We start from the raw sequence: 20,791 nt of genomic DNA, 5'->3' as shown, positions 1-20,791 counted from the left end.
GCTTATTTTACCAGGATGCCTTCCAGCTGGACTGGGCTCAGGCCCAGGTTTTCCAGAAACCAACAGTAAATGCTCTTCTCTGAAGAGGTCAATGTTGAAAGGTCAATCTTGTATTCACCCAGGACTTCTAGGGTGTTGTCCTCCCAGAGGCCAGAATGACATCTCAGGGTCAGGAGGGTGGCCTTTTAGGAACCAAGATTCTGATGGGAAGAGCCTGGGCCCTAATGAGCTTATAACTGATCTTTTCTTCTATCTATTAACTGGTGATGTTTCTGTAAATCAGCTTTGGAATTTGTCATCTCTATTTGAGATTAATTACTACCCACAAAGACAAGTAGCTGCAAAAAATCTGTATTTTCACCCTCATATTTCATGAGAACTTTAATTCTTATTAAAATGCCAATGTTCAGGGCACCTGAGTAGCTCAGTCGGTTAAACGTCCGACTTCAGCTTGGGTCATGATCTCACGGTCCGTGAGTTCGAGCCCTGTGTCGGGCTCTGTGCTGTCAGTTGGGAGCCTGGAGCTTGCTTCGGATTCTGTGTCCCCTTCTCTCTCTGCCCCTCCCCCATTCAGGCTTTATCTCTATCAAAAAATGAATAAACGTTAAAAAAAATTTTTAAATGCCAATGTTCACACTGTAACATGCTCTCCACATCTTTGCACATCCATCTCTTGGTGTACAGTGTGGCTCCAGATGAATTTTTTCCCCTCAAATAGCTGATTATCTGTATTTCTGAATATATCCCTGGGGTCTTGATTCTGTGCCCCTGACCCATATTTCTATTTTCAGGCTGGTTCTCCCAAACTTGAGGACTGTTTACAGTCCCCCCCACCCCCACCCCCCATCATCAGTAGCCATATCTATTTTGCACTTCTCAAGTTTGTTTACTCCAGAATCATCATTGTTAAGTCTATCTTCTGTGTCCTCACATAGAAGTGATTCCATTTCAGTAAGCTTTAGATATGTCGTTTCTCCCCTTCTGGTTGCTCTAATCCAAACCTTAATCATTTTACAGTAGGACAACAGCGATAACCTTGCTGGCCTCCCCCTCCCACCAGACCTATTCCACTCATAACAGAGAACTCACTGACTCACGTTATTTCGAACAGAGCAGTAATTTTGAATTCTATTTAAACCAAATGTTTTAAGACTTGAAGACACCTCCTTACTGACCTTCACCTGAGGACTTCATTTCCCAACACTCTGGATCCAGGCTTATCAATATAGTCATCTACATTTTCTCTCATCACTGAGTATTCCCCAGTCGTAGGTCCTGATTCCAGAGCCCACAGGCTCTTAACCATCACATGATATAGTATTTAAGAATGTGGGCTGTAGGGTCCTAGGTTAGAATAGTTCCATTTCTGATTAGCTGTGTCTTCTCTATGCCTCAAGCTTTATGTGGAAAGCAAGACAATTAAAGTACCAACAAGAGTACCAACTGGTCTCAGCTGTTGCCAGGACTGAATTAACCTATGTAAAGCTCTGTCAGGCACTCAATAAGCACTGAAAAAACATTAGCTATTACACTAGCATTACTATATTGCCTCCTAACAAGACACCTAGGGTCTGGCACATACTAGGTGGCCCATAAATTGAATATTCATTCCTACCCCTAAATTTATTGAAAACACTAGTGAAAGATAGAAGTTTTAAACTGGGAATTTGACCTACCTTTAAATCTGAGTTGGCTGCAAATTTCTGTCCAATTAAAGCTGCATTTCCTCCTACATAGTGCTGTAAGATAGTTCAAAGTTATCAGACAATATTTTAGCACAACTATGTTACCCAAGCTTAATAATTCTTTAATTTATTGAATTTATAACCCATTTTTTTCCCAAAACATTTTGAGGCTACCTTATAACAATGCCACACAGATGAGGTTCATAAGATCATTAACCTCATAGGTTAACAATGAGTTACAAGCAAAGGTGAAAAAAAAAAAAAAAACCCAAATATGCCAACCATGAAAGTCAATATAACTGTCGTAACTGCAGATCAAATCTGGCCTTTGGTATGCTGGGGTGATAGTCTGAGGTCTCTGGGCCCACCACTGCCTCTTACTCCATGCGAACCTCAAGAAAGTATCTGGACCATGTGGGCCCTCTAAGCTCTCTCCATCTCTGACAGGTTCTACCCCGTAGACTGGGGATTCTCAAAACAATGTCTTCAAAACAACAGCATCATGTAACCAGGAAACTTCCCAGAAGGGAAGTAAATTCTTGAGTCCCATACATCTACTGAATCAGAAACTCTGGGAGTGGAGCCCAGGAAACTGTTTCAATACCCCCTCCGAGTGATTCTGTGTTTCATGTCTGAGAACCACTAATCTAAACCAGCAATTCTCAACCAGTCTGCTTCTCTCCTCTCCCTAACCCTGGAAACTGACCATGTCTGGAGACATTTTTAACTGTCACACCCAGGGAGGGAAGGGAGTGCTACTGTCATCCAATGAGTAGATGCCAGAGATGCTGCTGAACATCTCACAACGGGCAGGACAGCCCCTACAACAAAGTATTAACCAACCCTAAGTGTCTGTAATGCTGAGGTAAGGAGCCTGGCTCTGGAACACTAGAGCAGAGGTGAAGATCCAGCTCTCCATTGCCATGCAAAAGCTACAACTAGTTCTCTGTGCATTTGGCCTTATTCTGCTCAGGAAGGACTCAGTCATACTACAATTATTCCATGTTATGAGCCACAAGCAATACCCAAACAAGTTAAGAGGTAGGTATCTTTCCCACCTTAAAGCTGGGTAATATGAAAAAAGAGCAATTTAAGGGATGAACCAGAACCAAACTCTTAGTAATTATGCTTCATAAATACTGGCTGAATTTAACTGACTGGAAACAGTGGAGTTAATGGAAGTTCAGATATACAGTCCTACAAAAAGGGAAAACACTGCAGAACTGGATTCCCAACAATCACATTTGGGAGAGAATGAAGACAAAGCTTATCAGTTGCTTCTAGGAAGCATACAAAAAGGTATCTTTCCCCACCTTCTCTTAATTTACTGCTGGTGAACCAAACAGACCTGGGCTCCTGGGAGCTCTGATGCAATTTGGGCAATGTCATGGAAAGCTTCCTCATCACTGAAGAAGCGCTCAGCTGCCACTCCCTTCCCCATGAAATGAATGAAAGCTTCTTCCAGATCATTCCTTGAATGCAGAATGGTGTGATCTTTCCCATTCCCAGGACTCAGACCAAGCGCCTCCAAGAGCTTCACTCCTGAGAGCACTACATCCACACAGGCATTGACTCTGGAAGGAAGGAAGGAAGGAAGGAAGAGGCAGTGTGAAAGAGAAAACCAGAAGTACCTATTCTGCATTTAACAACAGAGAAGTGTTTCCAGGAACATATTCAAACAGAAAAACAGACGAGGTGGATCTGAAACCTTAACTGGGAAGTACACAGCATATGGCAGAAGGAAGAGTCTTTTGTCTGGACGTATGCCAGAATATTTCTGAGGATTGGAACACAGGATTCTTTTCAATAGGTTGGCAAACCTTTGCGAGCTACAAAGAGAAGACAAGTGCTCAGCATTTTAGAATAAAGATATCATGATAACACAAATACAGCATTTCTGAGAAAATGCTGGCAGAGCCAAACTGTCTGGATTCACACTGGCTTTGTGACTTGGGCAAGTCAAATTTCTGTGTCTCAGTTTCCTTATTTATAAAATGGCATAATATGGGTATTTAACTTATAGAACTGTTTCAAAGATTAAGTTAATATATGCTTAGGAACACTGGTGCAAAGTAAGCAAAATGTAAGCGTTGGTCAAAAGTCAAGTATCTGATAGCCTACCTCCAAAGACACATGTGGAAGGTGGTAAAACACTAAATACCTAAATGTGTAAATACTCCCAGCTGAAACTCTTAAGAGTTAAGTGGTATCTTAAAGACTCAGGCACACCTGCAGTCTTGTAACGACTCATCACTTGGCAGGTGTTCACTGGACCAATCCATGACCTTAAAGGGCTCCTAAGAAATCAATGCTGCATCACCTGGTTGGCTCTGTGGAATCAAATTATAAAGAGTTATGGTTGTCTGGCATGGCCTCTCCTATGTGTGCACAGAAAAGTTCTGGCTTATATTTTTAATGTTAAAAAGCCACCCCTTAAAAGAGAAGGGTCAAATAATTTGGGTAGCTAGATGAGGACCTTCTGCCCCCCAACCCATAGTCACCTATATTTTTGCTTCTATTGGGGATGTCATTCTTGCCAATGGGGCTAGATGACCACACAGACAGCTCGTAAGCCTCTGAGAGAACCTAGGCCCACAGAAGGCCAATAAATAGCTCCTGGGGAGAAGGGGGCTGGGCTTCCAGGTAAAATCCAAGCAGCTTCAAACCAGAAAGTATAATCATCAATAAAGAAGGACAGAAGGACTGGATTCTAGTGTGGAATATAGCTACAATGTTTCCCTTCTAGTCTCTTAAAAAAAAAAAAAAAAAATCTCTGGATCTGGAAATTAACAAAGTCATTAATGGTGGTAAACCCTAAGAGGAATGAGATTGGGTAAGGGAGAGGAATTTCGTTTTTCATTAGATTTCTAATTTTTATAAGCATGTATTATGTTTATAATTGAAAAGCACTATAATTTTTAAAAGGTTCATATGTAGACTAGATATAAGGTTTACAATGGCAAGGAAGAGACACATCTCTCCTAGTGATACAAACTGACTACACCCTCTTCATAAGGATGCTTTATTTTTCTCCTATGGATCCCATGCTTTAAAAAAGATTTCTGCATTTAAATATTCAAATTTACTTATTCTTTTAAAATTAAAGATACATACATACTCTGGTCAACTGGAAAAGCATAATCTAAGAGTTACTATGCCCTTCAGTGCATAAAACACACTGACATTCATGTGGCAGGAGCTTAACGGTGTTTAAAAAACATCGCTTTCACAGCCCTGCATGATCATAAACCAAGCAAACCTTATAAACCAGTCTCAATTCCACCTCATACAGGGTGTTCTTTATTTCTACTGGATGCAACATTATATATCTAAAGGGTAGACTCTTAACACATCGCCTTCATATCCAGTGGTGTGCTGAGACCTTGAATAGAGTTTGATTCTTTAAAGATGGGAATGGGGGAAGTTTGCAAAAGTTACAAAAAAAACAAAAGGAACAATGTTCAGCATACTTTGCAATACAAGACAAAACTCAACAGAATTTTGATTTAAAAAAATGTAACTACCATAGGAACATTTTCCACCCCCCAACTTAATCATGCCATGAATACAAAGGGGAAAAAAATCTTATAAAAGGAAAACATTTTATTCAGTAGCTTTTAGTAAAAAGGGATCATTGAACATCTCTGTGCCAGACACCAAACCAAGTACTTCTCCATGTGCTTTCTAGTCACCCTTTAACCAGAGCAAGAACCTTCCTCTGCACTTACCTCAATTCAACAGCATCTGAAAATGTAAACAAGCACATTACCTACGTCGCTTTATTACCAGCGGAATTAGAGAGAGGGAGGGAGCAAAAGAACCAGAAGACAAAATTATGCTCATTTGACTTCAGGCAGAATTTCACAGTTGAGTACAAAAGGTATAAAAGATTGTAAGTTTGGAGAAAAGGAAGACACAGATGCAATAACTGGAAACTAAAGCAAGGCAACAGATACTGAATGTCCAAACAAGAGGAAGGACTAGAAGGACAGGGAAGCCTGGGCTTCCGTGCCCTACTGCCAGAGGTTTGTTGGGGGGGCTGGGGAAGGGGGCACAGTTCCCCTTCTAGACCGTAAATTCTTTAAAGGCAAGGATGGTGGTTCTAATCACCTCCCTTCTGTTTCATTATCTGTAAAATGTTTCCTTAAGTTCTTCCTAGCTTTAACCCTATACCTGAGATATTTACAATGGGTAATCATAATCACCAGAAGATGCAGAACTGCAGAGAAGAGAGATCCAAAGGTGCAGGGGCAGTGGTCCCTGCGCTGAACTCTGGATGGTGCTCTGGTCAGAGAGAGAAGGCTGGTATTTCTGAAGCAATGCATGTGAGGCAGGTGTTTTCAGAGATCACACCAGTTTGCAAAACACGGTAGGATAGGCAAGTAGTTCTCACTGCTTTCAGCTGAGAAAAGCTGAGGCTGGAGGCTGACTGACATTCCAAAGGCCACAAATGGAGGAGGCTAAATTCAAACCCAGATTTATTCGATACTGAAGCCCTTGCATGCAGTGTGCACAAGCACAGGTTCAGATGAAGAGATTAACTTTACGTGTGGATACAGTAACAATGTGGATCTAGTTAGAATGGAGAGCTGAAGAGAGGAGTGGAGTATGACAGGCTTCAAAGGCCAGGGAAAAGCCAGGTATTGGGGAATGAACACTAGGTTCATGATTCACTCAATGGGTCTCAGGCACCAGAGTCCGATTTTGGAGCAGAGGAGGTGGCACATTTTAGAAAGGTGTGGTAGCATGCCCACCCCTGACCATCTTTCTTGAAACATGTCCTATCCGTTTTTTCTCTGGGTCCTTTCCACCAGCCCCCTACATGCTGGTGCCTCCCAGAATTCCACCCCTGCCATTTACTTTCCTTTCTTGGTCTCTTCCGGGGCAATCCTATCCAGTCTCTGACCTCAACTTAACCATTGGCATCTCCAAAGCCTGCAAGCCTGCTCCTCAATATGCTCCTAAACTTCAGCCTCACTGTCAGCTGAAGGCTCAGTTTCATTTGAAATCCCACAAGCAGGCACAGTGCCCCCTCCTCTGAAATCCAACCTGTTACTTTTCAACACAAACTTGATCTCTTTTCTTAGTCTCATAGCAGTAATGTGGCATGAACAAGATCGGAGCCAGAAACCGGCTTACCTTGTGACTCTGGTAGTTAACAGCTGTGTAATCTTGGGCCAATCAATATTTCTAAAGCTTTGGTTTACTTATCTATGAAAACTGGATGACAATATTTGTATCTATGTACATAAGGTTATAAAATGCCCGATGCTAAAAACTTGTCATTCTGGACTGCCTTTCTTTACCACACTCAATCTGTTAACAAATTTCACATTTAGTACACTGCGAATGAAAAAAAGGCTCTTCTCTCCCTTTACCCAGATCTTACAACGGCCTCTTAACTAAGGTCAGGATGTCAAGACTTTCCTCCTTATCAACCACACTACATTGTGCATCCAGAGTGCAAGTGCAAGTGTGTGTTCTCCTGAGAAGTCAAACTACAACATCCCCTCCCCCAAAAGAAATTCTAGTACAAGTACTGCAACTTCTCTCACCTACTCCTTGCACATCACCATCTTTAGGGCTAAATCCCTGTGGGTAATGAAAAATGTTACCAACGGATGTCTGTTACCCACAAAAGTGATGTGAAACTGTCAATCGGGTTACAGCCATGGCTCAAGACCCACCCTTTACGTTCCTACCAGTTATTCTCAGCAAAGAACTTAGTCTTATTTACCTGCTTATAAACCATTACTGCTCTCCTACCACCTACCCTGATATGAAAGGCCCTTCTCAGCATCATTTACTCACCTCTCTCTACCATAAGGTCCTTGCCCTCAAAACAGGGCCAACTTGCTGTTCCTAAACTGTGTACTTCACATTTGGTTCTCTCTGCTTAGGTGGTCTTATCCCCCCACCCCACCCCACTTCTGTGAAGAAATCCCATTTTTTCTCCAGGGCCTATCCCATGCAGTCACTATAGCAGATTATATTGTCCAAGATGGTCACAAGATGTTCCATCCTTTTTACAATGTGATGTTGACACTCCTTCCATCAAGATGTGCTCGAAGTCCCATCCATTTGAAACCAGCTGGACCTAGGACTGTGGTAGAAGTAACACTGTGCTTTTAAGATTAGGTCGTAAAAGGCATTAAGGCTTCTGCCTGGTCGTCTTGGAACATTCTATTTACTCTGCTATGAGAAACCTACATAGCTAGCTGCACAGAATGCCTGTAGGTGCTCAGGATGTAGCTGAGGCTGTAGCTGACAACCACAATCAACCTTTAAAGAGGATTCCAGTCCCAGACACCATCTGACTGAAGCTGCCCCTCCGGTGAGAACTGCCTAGCAGAGCCTAACTGAACCTGAGAATCAGAAAAGATAATAAAATGACCATGTGTTAAGCTACCAAGTTTTGGGGTGATTTGTGATTTAATAAATGTAACATCACCTTCTCAGAGCATTTTCCAAAGCCTCATCCTGGGAAGAATTAGTAATCCTTTGAGACACAAGGCTACCTTGTTTTTAGCCCTAGTTCTGCAAAGCACTTCTGATAACTGTTACAGAGAGCACTGTGTGCCCCTGTCCCCCACCAATTCGTATGAAGCATTTACCACAAATGTGACTGTTTTTGGAGATAGGGACTATTTAATCTAACAGGGCTAAAGTCCATATAAGAGGAAGAGACACCAGGAGTGTGCATGCACAGAGAAAAGGCCACATGGGTACACGGTGAGAAGGGGGAATCTGCAAGTCAGAAAGAGAGGACTCACTAGAAACCAATCTTGCCAGCACCTCACCTTGATCTGAGACTATCAGCATCTAGAGCTGTTGAGAAAATAAATTTCTGTTGTTTAAGCCACTCAGTCTGTGGTATACTGTTATGGCAGCATGAGCACTAATAATAAATATATCTCTTTTCAACAAATGAGGCGGGGATCTTGCTTCACCCATTTCTGTATCAGAACCTAGCACAGACCTGACACATACCATGCAGTTGATGATTTTTGTTGAATGTGCATAAAACCAGGGAGGACACTTAAGAAGCTGATAAGGAAGTTGGTGAAAGGGCCTGAACTTGAAAGAAGAGATAGCAGGGGATATATCTGAAGAAACAATACACTGGTATTAAAAAACAAAACAAAACGAAAAAACCAGCTAACGTTTGAGTGCTCTTTACAGCAGAAGGCATGCTAGATTACACGATTATTTTGTCTAACCTTCAGGATAACTTGGCTCTCTACCTTAGCCTTCCCCCAGCACTCACAAAAACCTACAGAATATTTCATAGATGGCCTGCTTTTGTATGGTGCTTTAAAGGTGAAGACAAGATATTTAAGTCGAACTGAGACAGGGTTTAAAGTTTGTGTGAGGAGAACAAATACATTTTTTGGAGAGGAACACAGAAAGGAGGCGTTGTGAGCTGGGAGAACCTTATATATGCCATGTCACTGAAGTCAGGGGAAGAAAAGAGTTTCAAAAAGGGAAACTCTTTAGCGCGTGCAAGACTGCAGACAGTTGGCAGTGAAGACTAAAAAAAAAAAAAAAAAAAAAGGCAGTTGAACTGGAAAATCAACAAGTCACCAGTGAGTTTTGAGAGAGTAGTTTCAGTAGAGTGGGGGTCTCCCGGACGTTCAGGAAGCGAAAACAAGGGAAATAAAGTCAGCAGTTAAAGGCAGCGGCCACGCCACTCACTCAAGAAGTTCAGAAGCAAGAGGATGAGCGCCGTAAGACCAGGTGTCTTTGACCGCAAAAAGGCAGACGAGCCGAAACAGGAATGAAGGAGACTGGAACATGAGGGTGTCAGGCTGCGCGGGATTTGCAAGAAGCTATTAGGCTGGTCCTACCAAGACGAGAGAAGGACGCAGAGGCTAGCCGAGAGCAAAAAGCAGTCTGGTGAGTCCTTGCAGCAGCGACGAACGGGGCTCGTCCTAGACGTCTGACGCTTCTCGTCAAGGAGGCAGCGTGGACACCAGCGCCGAGGGGCCTCCCGGGGACATTTGGGAACCCCTGTTTCCGCGCGGCTCTACCTCCCAGCTCCCCAGCCGCCCGAACTCCGCCAATGTGGCCCTAAGAGGCCCGGAGCGCCCGCACCTCCTTGGAGAGACCCTGAGACTCAGGCCCCGCAGGCACTCACCCCACGGCCACGCGGCGCCAACGCCGGGCCGGCCGTACAATGAGCGCGTCCCAGGCGGCCGCCAAGCGGCCCTCAGGGGAGCCGGGTCCCGGGGGCGCGGGCGCCAGCTGTAGCGAGCTCCACAGCGAGCGCAGCGCCGAGCCGGGCAGCTGCGGCTCCAGCAGGAGGACACAGCCCACCGCCAGCGCCAGGAAGCCGGCGTACGCAGAGCCGCGCCACAGCGCCATGGGGACCGAGGCGCCGCAGCGTCCAGACAGCTCCTTTCCCGGCCCGCGCCTCTTCCGTCTCTGCGTGCGCCGACGTCCACACGCGCCACGTCACGCCAGTGCGCCGCGGCCCCCGGGGGCGGGCTGGGGGCGGGGCTCCGCGCCTCTCCGCAGGCGCCAACTCTGGCGCTGGGGGGCGCGGTTGCGAGGCCCTGCAGAAGGTTGGACAAAGGTCCGAACGCGGAGCCGGGAGGCAAGCCCCGCGCGTCCCCCAGCCTCCCAGCTCCATCCCGGACCCGAAACCAGAGGGGCGAGGGCACGTTTGTTGTTCCAATACGAGGAAACAGACGGATTATGAAGAAGCGGGTCAACCTCACGTTAATCTTTGAGCCGGTCAGTGTCCCCGCTTGAGCAGCGCCTGCGTTTGCCGGGAAGGACACCAGTTACACTCCCCGTCTTTTAAGCCATCCCTCCGCTTGTGTCCATCCTCCACCGCTGATTTAACAATTCCTCTTCCTCCCGGGGGGAATTAGCTCAGAGGGAGCAGCGCCGCAGCGAGCCCCTGGGGCGCGCGTGGCAGGGGATTCTGCTCCTTTAGAGGGTAGCCGAGGCCTTCGGCCACTCGAGGCCCATTCCAAGACGGGAGAGCCAGCAGTGTTCCTCCTCTAGGGATGATCACATTCAAGGCTTAAGATAACCCTCTGGGGGGCGCTGTTCCCTTTAACAGTATCAGAAAAACGCACACAGGCACACAATCTTGTGTTAGGGAGGTTATGGACTTGGGTTAAGAAAGACTGGTTTCTCTTCTTTTCCCTTGGTGGTAGGGCTTCAACCCAGGTAGGCCCTGTCTTCCTCGTTGGGGCCCTCTTTCTGCGAGCCCACATTGAAACCAGTGAAGCTAGGCTTGTTGCCAGTTCCTTCTCAGTGGCCACCATGCACCTCTTGGTCTTCTTCCCTGGCTTGTTGCCATTTTTTCTCCTGACTGGCTTTGTGTCCGACTTTCCACTCTGCCTCTGACCTTTGGACTTGGCAATGAAACTTAATTTCCCTAGCTTTGATCTTGGGCTATAGGGTTTATTCCCCCACCTCCCACACTCCCCAACCCCCACATCACCTGCTCTTCCCCCTCCTGGCCATCTATCTTCTCCTAGCTCACCCCATCCAGCCCACCTGATCCCTGATCGTAGCAGCCTTTTCAAAGGAGATGTTCACACAGGAAGAGATTTGGGCTGCTATAGGAAAGGAAAGAAGCCAAGGAGCCAGTAAGATTTGCGTGGAGCCACGAAACTGTCTTCTCTAGAGTTGCCTGTCCCTTCTCTCTCCTGAGATGTGTCAAATCAGTTCCTAGAGAAGCTATTCCCTCTCATGGCCCACAGTGGGCATGTTTCCCTACCATCCCAGAGATGACTGAACCAGCACCTAACTCAAAAGCAGGGAATCCACCAGTGGCAGAGAACACTTCTCAATTAGCAATAATTTTGCCTCAGATAAACCTCATTGGCTATGATACTGCCCCTGCACAAAGCTCACAGAACACTTCTCTCTACTGAGAATTTGGACCAAGAGTCAAGAGTCCGTGGCTAGGTGTGTTTGTTTGTTTTTCTTTTCCTTTTCTGGACCCGCAAGGTCACATAGGCTTGATGGTCAGATAGAGTTAGTTAAATATATTTCCAAGATGAAGTTTTGGGGGCGCTCAGGAAACTGTGGGAGGACCACGGAGCAGACAGTCCTAGAGATACAGGGAAATGCTCCACACCAGAGTCATGTGGAAACAAAGCTGCCTGGGGCCTTACCTTCTGGCTCCCAAGGTAGCTGCTGAACTGCCAGCACTTTGAAACTAATGCTTCTGCTTCTTTCCAGGCTTGCCAGAACTACCCCCGCCCCCTTAACCCCTCAGTTTTATTAAGACATAATTGACATGTCAGTTATAACACTGTATAAGGTGTCCAACATAATGATTTGATACATGTATATACTGCACCATGATTACAATAAGTTTAGTTAACATCACTACCTCGCATAGTTACAACATTTGTTTCTTTGTATTTAAGTTGTACTCTCTTAGCAGCTTTAAAATACATGATACTAGGGGCACCTGGGTGGCCCAGTCCACTCAGCATCTGACTTCTGCTCAGGTCACGAACTCACAGTTCATGAGTTTGAGCCCGTGTCGAGCTCTGTGCTGACACCCCAGAGCCTGGATCTTCTTCAGATTGATTCTCTCTCTCTCTCTCTCTCTCTCTCTCTCTCTCTCTCTCTCCCTCCCTGCTCATTCTCTGTCTCTCTCTCAAAAGTAAATAAATGTTAAAAAAATTTTTTAAAAAATACATTATACTAGAACTTTGGATTTAGCCACAGAAACAAAACTACAGCAGCTTGAATAAAATGGAGATTTATTTCTCATGTAAAAGTCCACATGGGGTGCCGGTACTCTGTGGGCTGCAGCCATCTGCCCATTGTTGAGGCTGCTCTGGGGCTCTTGCTGGTTGGTCGCTCAGTGTAGGTTTGTGTTGTGGGTGATGGCAGGGCTGGACAAAGAGCCCAGAGTGTGGACCTCAGTCCCAAGTGAGAACAGCAGGAGCTATAGGAAGAATACCAGTTACATTTGCCAGTCGCGGCAGAGTCTGATGTGACTTCTGGTCACCTGTACAATCACAGTGGCCTTAAATTCCCTCTCACTTACCAGGAGCTCAGGGGTGAGCATTCAGCTATTTTTGGTGCTACGACCCCGCTTAAAATATTTCCTTAATGAAAAATAGTTATTTAGGATTCTGATAATCTTATCTGTTTAGAGAGTCTGCAATGCATTGCAAGCAATTTTTCTAGAGGTTAGATTTCTGGGGGCAATTATACAAAAGAGCCCAGAATGGGCAGCCATGGCTCCATTCTCTAGGCTGAACAAAGAAAAAGGGGCTGGGCAGGCCTCCAGACACCCCTTCCCCCCACTCAAATTGCTTCCAGACATGGCCTTTTGCAGTTGGTTCTCTCTCTTAGGATCTTGAAATGAGAAAAAAAAGCAATTTGGTTCCAGAAAATTCAGAGGCAAATGGAGGCCCCAGGTGTCCCCCCCAAGACCCTGACCTGGAAGGCCAAGGTGCAGATCCCATATTTCTACAAGGAATTAGCAGAGTGCTATCAGTTCCCAAATTAGCCTGAAGCTTTGGCTTTGACAACAACACAAGTCAACACCACACATGTGATCAGAGGGGTTTTAAGGAGCAAGTTTGTTCCCACACTGGAACAGAAACTAAAGTGGTACCAAATAGTCCTTATGTAAGCTGGGCTAACCCACTTTTCCACAGTTGTAGGCCTGTGGAGTTTCATCCAAGCTGCTCTCCGAAGTCCACACTGTGTCAAGGCCTTTGCTCAAGCCAGAGACACAGACCACCACAGGCCACACCCAAAGGCCAGAGTGAGAGCTCAGCTTTGAAGACTGTAGAAAACTCTAAGGAGACAAAAGAGAAGGGATAAAGGATCCTAGGATCTGAAAAGAGAAAGTTTTATGTCTGCAGCCATAGCCCTGGGCAATCAGACACCCTCCTCCCTAATCTGCCATCAGGAGGGCACTAGAAGAGCTAGGAGGATAGGTTGCTGAACAAGGAAAGGCAGAGTGTTAAAGGCATAGGAGCCAGGTGACAAGAATGTCAGCTGCAAATCATGATAGTTCATGGACATTAATAGGACCTCCTGCATAGATTAGGGCAAAGAACTTCTTAGTTTGTGGGGATGCAACAGTGTGGTGGCGCTGGATTTCTTTGGGCTTTGGGATTAGCTGCTTTGGGCCAGGAGGAAGCGCTGAGCATGGGAAAGTGGGAGGGGCAGAGCTGCCTGGGCTTCTATCTGGCAGGGGCCTCTGAGCTTCACAGGGCAAATGTTTAAGGGGGCCGTGTGAGGCATGCTTCTGGAACATAGCTGTCACACTGGCTGCTGTAGCCTGTTCACACTAGGGACCCTCCAGCTTGGTGCTTCTCTGCAGGCTGTATAAACCAGCCCTGCTGTAGGTCCTGGAGGATGATACAGCCATCAGATCTGGGTTCTGTAATATTTGCCGTGTATGTTTAGAAGGAAATGGAAAGTTTGCCTTTTAACTGCATTTCCTCTCTTTTTATTTTTATTTATTTATTTATTTATTTATTTATTTATTTATTTATTTATTTATTTATTTATTTTGAATTCTTTTAACATTTATTTTTTTATTTTTTTTCAATATATGAAATTTATTGTCAAATTGGTTTCCATACAACACCCTGTGCTCATCCCAAAAGGTGGCCTCCTCAATACCCATCACCCACCCTCCCCTCCCTCCCACCCCCCATCAACCCTCAGTTCTCAGTTTTTAAGAATTTCCTCTCTTCTTAAAAAATGTTTATTTATTTGTTTTCAGAGAGAGAGTGGGAGAGGGGCAGGGAGAATCCCAAGCAGGCTCTGTGCTGATACCCAGTGCTTGAACTCATAAACCATGAGATCATGACCTGAGCTGAAATCAAGAGTTGGATGCTTAACCAACTGAGCCACTCAAGTGCCCGTAACTCTATTTCCTTCTTGTTTCAAGAACCCTAACAATTCTATACATATTAATGCTTATTTATTTTTGAGACAGAGAGAGCGTGAGCAGGGAAGGGACAGAGAGAGAGGGAGACACAGAATCCGAAGCAGGCTCCAGGCTCTGAGCTGTCAGCACAGAGCCCAACGTGGGGCTTGAACCCACGATGCATGAGATCATGACCTGAGCTGAACCTACTGAGCCACCCAGCAATCCTAACCCTAACAATTCTAGGACCACTTAGTCCAGTAGTTGTTTTCCAAAAATAAAGAAAGGAGAAAATAAAAGGAAGCAAAAACATCCAAGTGGTATGGCATGTCTGGGGTGCTCTGGAGCGGCCGGGGGCCCAGGCTTGCTCCGACTTTTGCTCTGCCATCTGTAGGGTGATGGCATAGAGGGGAGGGTGTGCCATGATAAAATCGGGGTTCTGAAAGAAAGGAGAGTTGGCACATGGCCGTTGCAAGGCAATCAACACCTCTACTCCAGTGGAAGGAATGTGGGATTTGATGCCTGTTTTTAAATCTCTATTTCTGCCACCGAGTCTCTGTGCATCTCAGGCAAGTCATTTAACCTTTCTGACCCTCAGTTTCCTTGCCTGCAAAATAATTCCTACCATACCAAATGGTGGTGAGAGGTAGACATATCTTAAAAGAGCCTAGCACAGTGTCTGCTACATGTTGCTACATGACAGAACATTCCCTCCCATTGCTACAATTGGTTCCTAAGAAGTCTATTTAATTTTCTTCTCAGCCCTGCTGGTCTGCCATTTTCTCACTATAAAGAGGACAGTCATCTCCACATAGATCACTGTGCAGTGGCCTTTTCTATTTTTCGGTTGTTCAGCATCTATGTAATATTCCATTGAATAAAAATACTATAGGGGCGCCTGGGTGGCGCAGTCGGTTAAGCGTCTGACTTCAGCCAGGTCACGATCTCGCGGTCCGTGAGTTCGAGCCCCGCGTCAGGCTCTGGGCAGATGGCTCGGAGCCTGGAGCCTGTTTCCGATTCTGTGTCTCCCTCTCTCTCTGCCCCTCCCCCGTTCATGCTCTGTCTCTCTCTGTCCCAAAAATAAATAAAAACGTGGAAAAAAAATTTAATAAAAAAATACTATAATTTATTTGCCCAGTTTATGGTAAGTAGAACACTTGGAATTTCCCCAAGTTTTTACTGTTCCGTACAACATTGCTATGTACATACTGCTGATACACATGCATGTTAAGTTTCATCAGGGTGTCAAAGAGGTTCACCAAGAGTGAAATTTCTCGGTCATATGAAACACCTGTCCTCAACTTTACTAGATAATGTCATACATCCTTCCAAAATGGTATGCCAGCTCTCTCACCAACTCATAGCATATGAGACTGGCTGTTGCTCCACAATACACACCAACAGGTTCTTAAAGCTTTGCCATTCTGTAAGGTGTGGTGGTGTCTCATTGTGGTCTTGCCAACATTTTTGTTAGTTGCAAATATTTTGTCTTCTACCCCTGTCCCTTGTGTTTTCATTCTCCTTATAATACCTTTAGTGAATAAAGTTCTTAATTTTAATGCTGTTAGTAACTTGTTCCTTTTTCTTGCGGCCTTTTCCATTATCATTAGTGCTTTGTGTGACTTGCTTAAAAAAAAGAAATCTTTCCCTACCCAGGGTCATGAAGATCTTCTCCTATACTATCCTCCTACACTATACTAGAGAAGCTTTATACTTCTCAGAGCTGTATGATTTTGCATTTCATGTTTAGGGAGTTAATCCACTTTGGAGTTGATTTTTGTGTATCACGGGAGGAATCCTTATAGATACTCAGTTGACCCGGTGTATTTTACTAGGCATTTCTCAATGACCTGCATTCCTATCTCTGTCCAATATCAAGTGTCCAGATATGTTTGGACTAGTTTTAGGGGCTCTTTATTCTCTTTCATGGATCTATTTGTTCACCCTTGTACCAGCACCTCATTATCTTGATATCTGATAATGTAGGTTCTTTGTATCTTATTTTTCTTTCTTTTTAAAAAATGTTTTATTTTTTGAGAGAGAGAGAGCACAGACACACACACACACACACACACACACACACACACACACGCATGCACGCGCAAGTAGGGGAGGGGCAGTGAGAGAGGGGAACAGAGGATCTGAAGCAGGCTCTGCACTGACAGGCTGACAGCAGCAAGCCTGACGTGGGACTTGAACTCACTAACTGCGAGCTCGTGATCTGAGCTGAAGTCAGATGCTCAACCGACTAAGCCACCCAGGTGCCCTATCTACCTTATTTTTCAAGAGCATCTTGGCTATCCTTGGCCTTTTTCCATTCCCATATACATTTTCAAATTGACTTATCAAATACAAACAAACCAGTTAGGATTTTGATCCGTTTCGGTTTGGGGAGGATTTCCATCTTTACAGAACTGAGTTGTGCCATATAAGACTATGGTAGATCTCTTCATATTTAGATCCACCTAAATGTTTCACACTAACATATTCAACTTTAGTATAGAGGCTTTGCACATCTTTAGCATGACTTATTTCTAGCCACATAATATTTCTTAATACCTCTATAGAGGTAAGGTTGACATACAATAACTGTATAATATTTATAGTGTATGACTTGGTAAGTTTACCATACACACCCGAGACCATCACTACAATCAAGATAATAAATATATGCATCACCCCCAAAAGACTCCTCATGTCCCTTTGTAATCCTTCCTTCCCAAACATCCCCCCTGTCTCCTCTGTACCCAAGCAATCAATAACTGGCTTTCTGTCACTCTAGATCAGTTTACACTTCCCAGAATATGATATAAATTAAATCATGTAGTATGTACTCTTTTTGATCTGGTTTCTTTCACTCAGCATAACTGTTTTGATTCATTTAGGCTACAGTGTGTATCAATAGTTGCTTTTTAGAAAAGGCTTTTTATTTTGAAATAGTTACATATTCACAGGCAGTTGCAAAAATAGTTCAGAGTTTCCCTGTACCCTTTACCCAGTTTCTCCTCCTCAATCTTTGCATGCCTGGGTACTTTCTGTCACTAATATGTCTGCTCAAGTACAGCCTGCTCTGACCAAACAATATAATCTCGTCAGCTGGTGGGTCTCTACCACCTCTCCCTCTGTTATTTTCTGCCTAGAACTTACTAACAGCTGATTTTTCTCATTTGTTTATTAATTTCTGTATTGTGATCTCACCCTATTAGAATATGAATTCCGTGAAAACAGAGACCTTGTCTGTTCCTAGTCAGTGACTAGAATACAGCCTGGCATCAATAAATCATTGTTGAATAATAAAATACTAAATCTCCCAGCAACTGCATAACATGGATATTGTTCTATTTTACAGATGAAAAACTGGGTTGGGAAAGATAAAGTGTCATGCCCTAAACTGCACAGTTTGTAGTAGTGGTGGTGGGGATATTGGGTGCTGAGATGTGAATCTCTGATTTATAAAGACACCCTGTTTTTAAAAAATTCTGAGACAGGAAGCAGGGCAGAATGAAGCTGGTTATCTCTATGTTCTTCTATAGCAGTAGTCCTTGTTCACACCATAGACTCCGACCACAGTGCCCAGGCCAGTGACAGCTAACATCCCAAGTGGTCAGCCCTTGGGGTCACTGGCCCCAGCAGCAGTGGCAGGGCTTACAAGTCCCAGCATGGACTTCCCTACTTCCTAGAAAGAGCAGGCAACTAATTTCCCCCATCCCCATTCATGCTTATGGTTTTTTTTTAAAACGAATTAATACTTCTAGCATTTATTTCTAAATCTTTTTTTAAAGAGGCATTAGAGTTCATCACCATTTATTGCAAATTGATTTCTTTAAACAAGTCAGTTCTGATGTTGAAACTGTAATGCATGATTTTTTGTTTGTTTTTTAGTTTTTTTTTGGCACTATTTATCATTTAGAACAATAGAGAACAACTTTTAAAATAAGAAGTGGATAGCACTTCACTGAAAAACTATTCCAAGAAACAGATTTTACTTTTATGCCCCAAATCTACATATTTTTAGTTAAGCTATATTAAAAAGTTAATTTCCAAAAAGACACAAGCTTATGAAATCATGATGAAAGTTAGCTGGATTTTCTTGAGAAATGAAATTAAAAACAGACGGCACTGCTTACTTTTCAGCAAATTCTGTTTTGCCAAGTTTCGAAAGGAAAAAGCCTAACAGAGTTTTCCATGTTCTCTCCTTGCTTGGAAGAGTCTGGAGGACGTGCTCCTTTCTGACAGCCTACTTTGTCATCGCTGTTCCCAGTCACAGCTGAATCTGTCAACATGATCGCTTCACCTACTCGCCATGCACAGCCTTAGAGCTGCAAATCCCGGTTGGAGTAGATAAATCCCCTGCCTCTTCGATGGAGCTGTGGATTTCAGGTGTTGCTTCATGTGCTCCAGTCAATTTGCATGAAGCTAGTACAAGAAAGGAACCACATCACTTACGTCTGTGAACTTTCTGGAACAAAAATCTGGCACATCAGTCGGTTACTTTATCCATTACAATGTGAGTACCCAGTAGCAATCTTTCTTCCAGAGCTTCTGATCCGTAGCCAAATGTATGATCCGTCAGTTGGGTCATGTTGCAAACTTTGTGTTATAATCAACACCTTGGAAAATGTATCATCACTGTCCTATTCTTCAGAAGCATGATTCCTGTGGGGTTAGGGAAAAGAAAAGCCCCAGTCATGCTTTCCTACTGCCTTGAGCCAACTTTTTAGGCTGCTCTGTCCTTTCTGGGGTGGATAAGTGAACACTGGGCCTTTTCTGCTTTTAAAAAAACAACAACACCATAAAAACAAGACATGATCAGTGTGTATGTATCATTTAGAAAATACAGAAAGATAGAAGTGTTTTAAAAATCACCCTTTGGGCGCCTGGGTGGCTAAGTTGGTTAAGCCTCCGACCCCTGATTTTGGTTCAGGTCATGGTCTCAGGGTCATGGGATCTCTGCATGCTCAGCAGAGCCTGTGTGGGATTCTCTCTCCCTCTCTCTCTGCCCCTCCCCAGCTTGTGAATGCACGCTTCCTCTCTCTCTCTCTCTCAAAATAAGTAAACTTCAGAAAAAAAAAATCACCCTTGATCCTACTGGTCAATGTTAGTTTTTTGGTGTACATCTTTCAGATTTTTTTTAATGTGAGCACATAGACACACATCTTCACAGAAATGTTATTTTATTATCATATATGTTGTCTGGTAACTTTCTAAAAACAATACAGTTGAACATTTGGATATATCACCAACATTTTTTATCTAACATGATTTTTCATGGCTGCATAGACTATTTAACCTATGGGTAGAGAGGCTGTTCACAAGTTTTGGCTATTACAAACAATGAGAGATGAACATGCTCATCACAAAATCTTCTCTGTTTCTTTACTTGTCTCCTTAAGGACAGTCACACAAGTGGAAAGGCTACAGCCAAGGGCACGCCCGATGCAGTTCTCAGGCTTTCCTTGAGTAACCCTATGCCGCACGCACTCCTGTTCACACCGCAGCCCACCCAGCCAGCTTCGGGAAGTACGCGCCAGACGACTGTTCTGGCTCCGAGGAACCTGGGGTAGAGAGCGCGTAGCGTGCACAGCAAGCCGTTGAGTCTGTGGTCCCATCTAAGCCCTCTAGGGCAAAGGGAGGTGTCCCCAGGAGAAGAGAGCACGAATGAGGGTGGGCCTATGGAAGGAGTCACCTTTTGTCCCTGCGTGGCACAGGCTCTGTCTTTGAACCTTGATTTCCTCATCTGCGGAACGGGGATGGATTCCCTTGGTGATGGAGACGCGTGGATGCGGCGCCTCCGGGGTGCACAAAACCGAGCCCCGCCTGCGGGAGCGCCCCGGCGCCTGCAGGAGGCCGAGGGCCAGGGAGCCACGCCACGCCGGGAGAACGGCTCCGGGCCTGCAGGGGGCGCCGCGAGCCCACTGCCCGAGCTGCAGCGGCGGGGGGCGGGGCCGCCGAGCCACCAGGGAGGAACGCGCCGCCAGGCGTTCGGCCGGGACCCACGCTGGGTCTTCATCTCGGGGGATTTCTTCTCCCGTGCAACAAGAACGCCAGCAGCTTAACAGGTCCTCGCTTGGCTTTTCCCCTCCCCGCTCAGTCCAGCGGTCCTGAGTTCCAAGTCTTGGCTCCAGGGTTTTCAAACCTCCGCGGGGAGGCTTCGCCTCCAGGGAGCCTTGCTGGACTCCCCCAGGGCTCAAAAGGCGTGGCGCCCCGGGCGGCGCCTGCTTCCGCGAGTGTG

At 44.9% G+C, this 20,791-nt stretch overlaps 1 protein-coding gene, 1 long non-coding RNA gene and 1 other non-coding gene across 6 annotated transcripts in view; 1 reads left to right on the top strand and 2 right to left on the bottom strand.

Moving 5' to 3' along the window:
* The window catches only part of ADPGK (ADP dependent glucokinase), a 28,282-nt gene extending 18,169 nt beyond the window's left edge, over positions 1-10,113 (bottom strand). For 3 of the 4 annotated variants that reach the window (XM_045059048.1, XM_045059049.1, XM_045059051.1), the window contains exons 1-3: positions 9,823-10,113; positions 3,034-3,259; positions 1,677-1,739 (exon numbers count right to left, since the gene is read on the bottom strand). In XM_045059048.1, the coding sequence (XP_044914983.1) occupies positions 1,677-1,739; positions 3,034-3,259; positions 9,823-10,049 (516 nt within the window). In that variant the 5' untranslated portion in view covers positions 10,050-10,113. Of the gene's footprint in view, positions 1-1,676; positions 1,740-3,033; positions 3,260-3,914; positions 4,016-9,822 lie in introns of those variants that run through there. The other variant, XM_045059050.1, reaches the window with a different exon arrangement.
* An 87-nt stretch (positions 10,114-10,200) lies between these two features.
* On the top strand, positions 10,201-19,368 carry LOC109500581. The gene is made up of 2 exons (XR_002158218.3): positions 10,201-10,421; positions 18,767-19,368. It is a non-coding gene; the product is annotated as an uncharacterized LOC109500581 (long non-coding RNA).
* On the bottom strand, positions 11,411-11,555 carry LOC111561015. Its single transcript, XR_002743388.1, has one exon. It is a non-coding gene; the product is annotated as a U4 spliceosomal RNA (small nuclear RNA).
* Positions 19,369-20,791: the final 1,423 nt, after the last annotated feature.

The sequence above is a fragment of the Felis catus genome, chromosome B3, assembly GCF_018350175.1.
Source record: "Felis catus isolate Fca126 chromosome B3, F.catus_Fca126_mat1.0, whole genome shotgun sequence".
Lineage (NCBI taxonomy): Eukaryota > Metazoa > Chordata > Mammalia > Carnivora > Felidae > Felis > Felis catus.
This window is presented reverse-complemented; position numbering and strand designations above follow the sequence as displayed.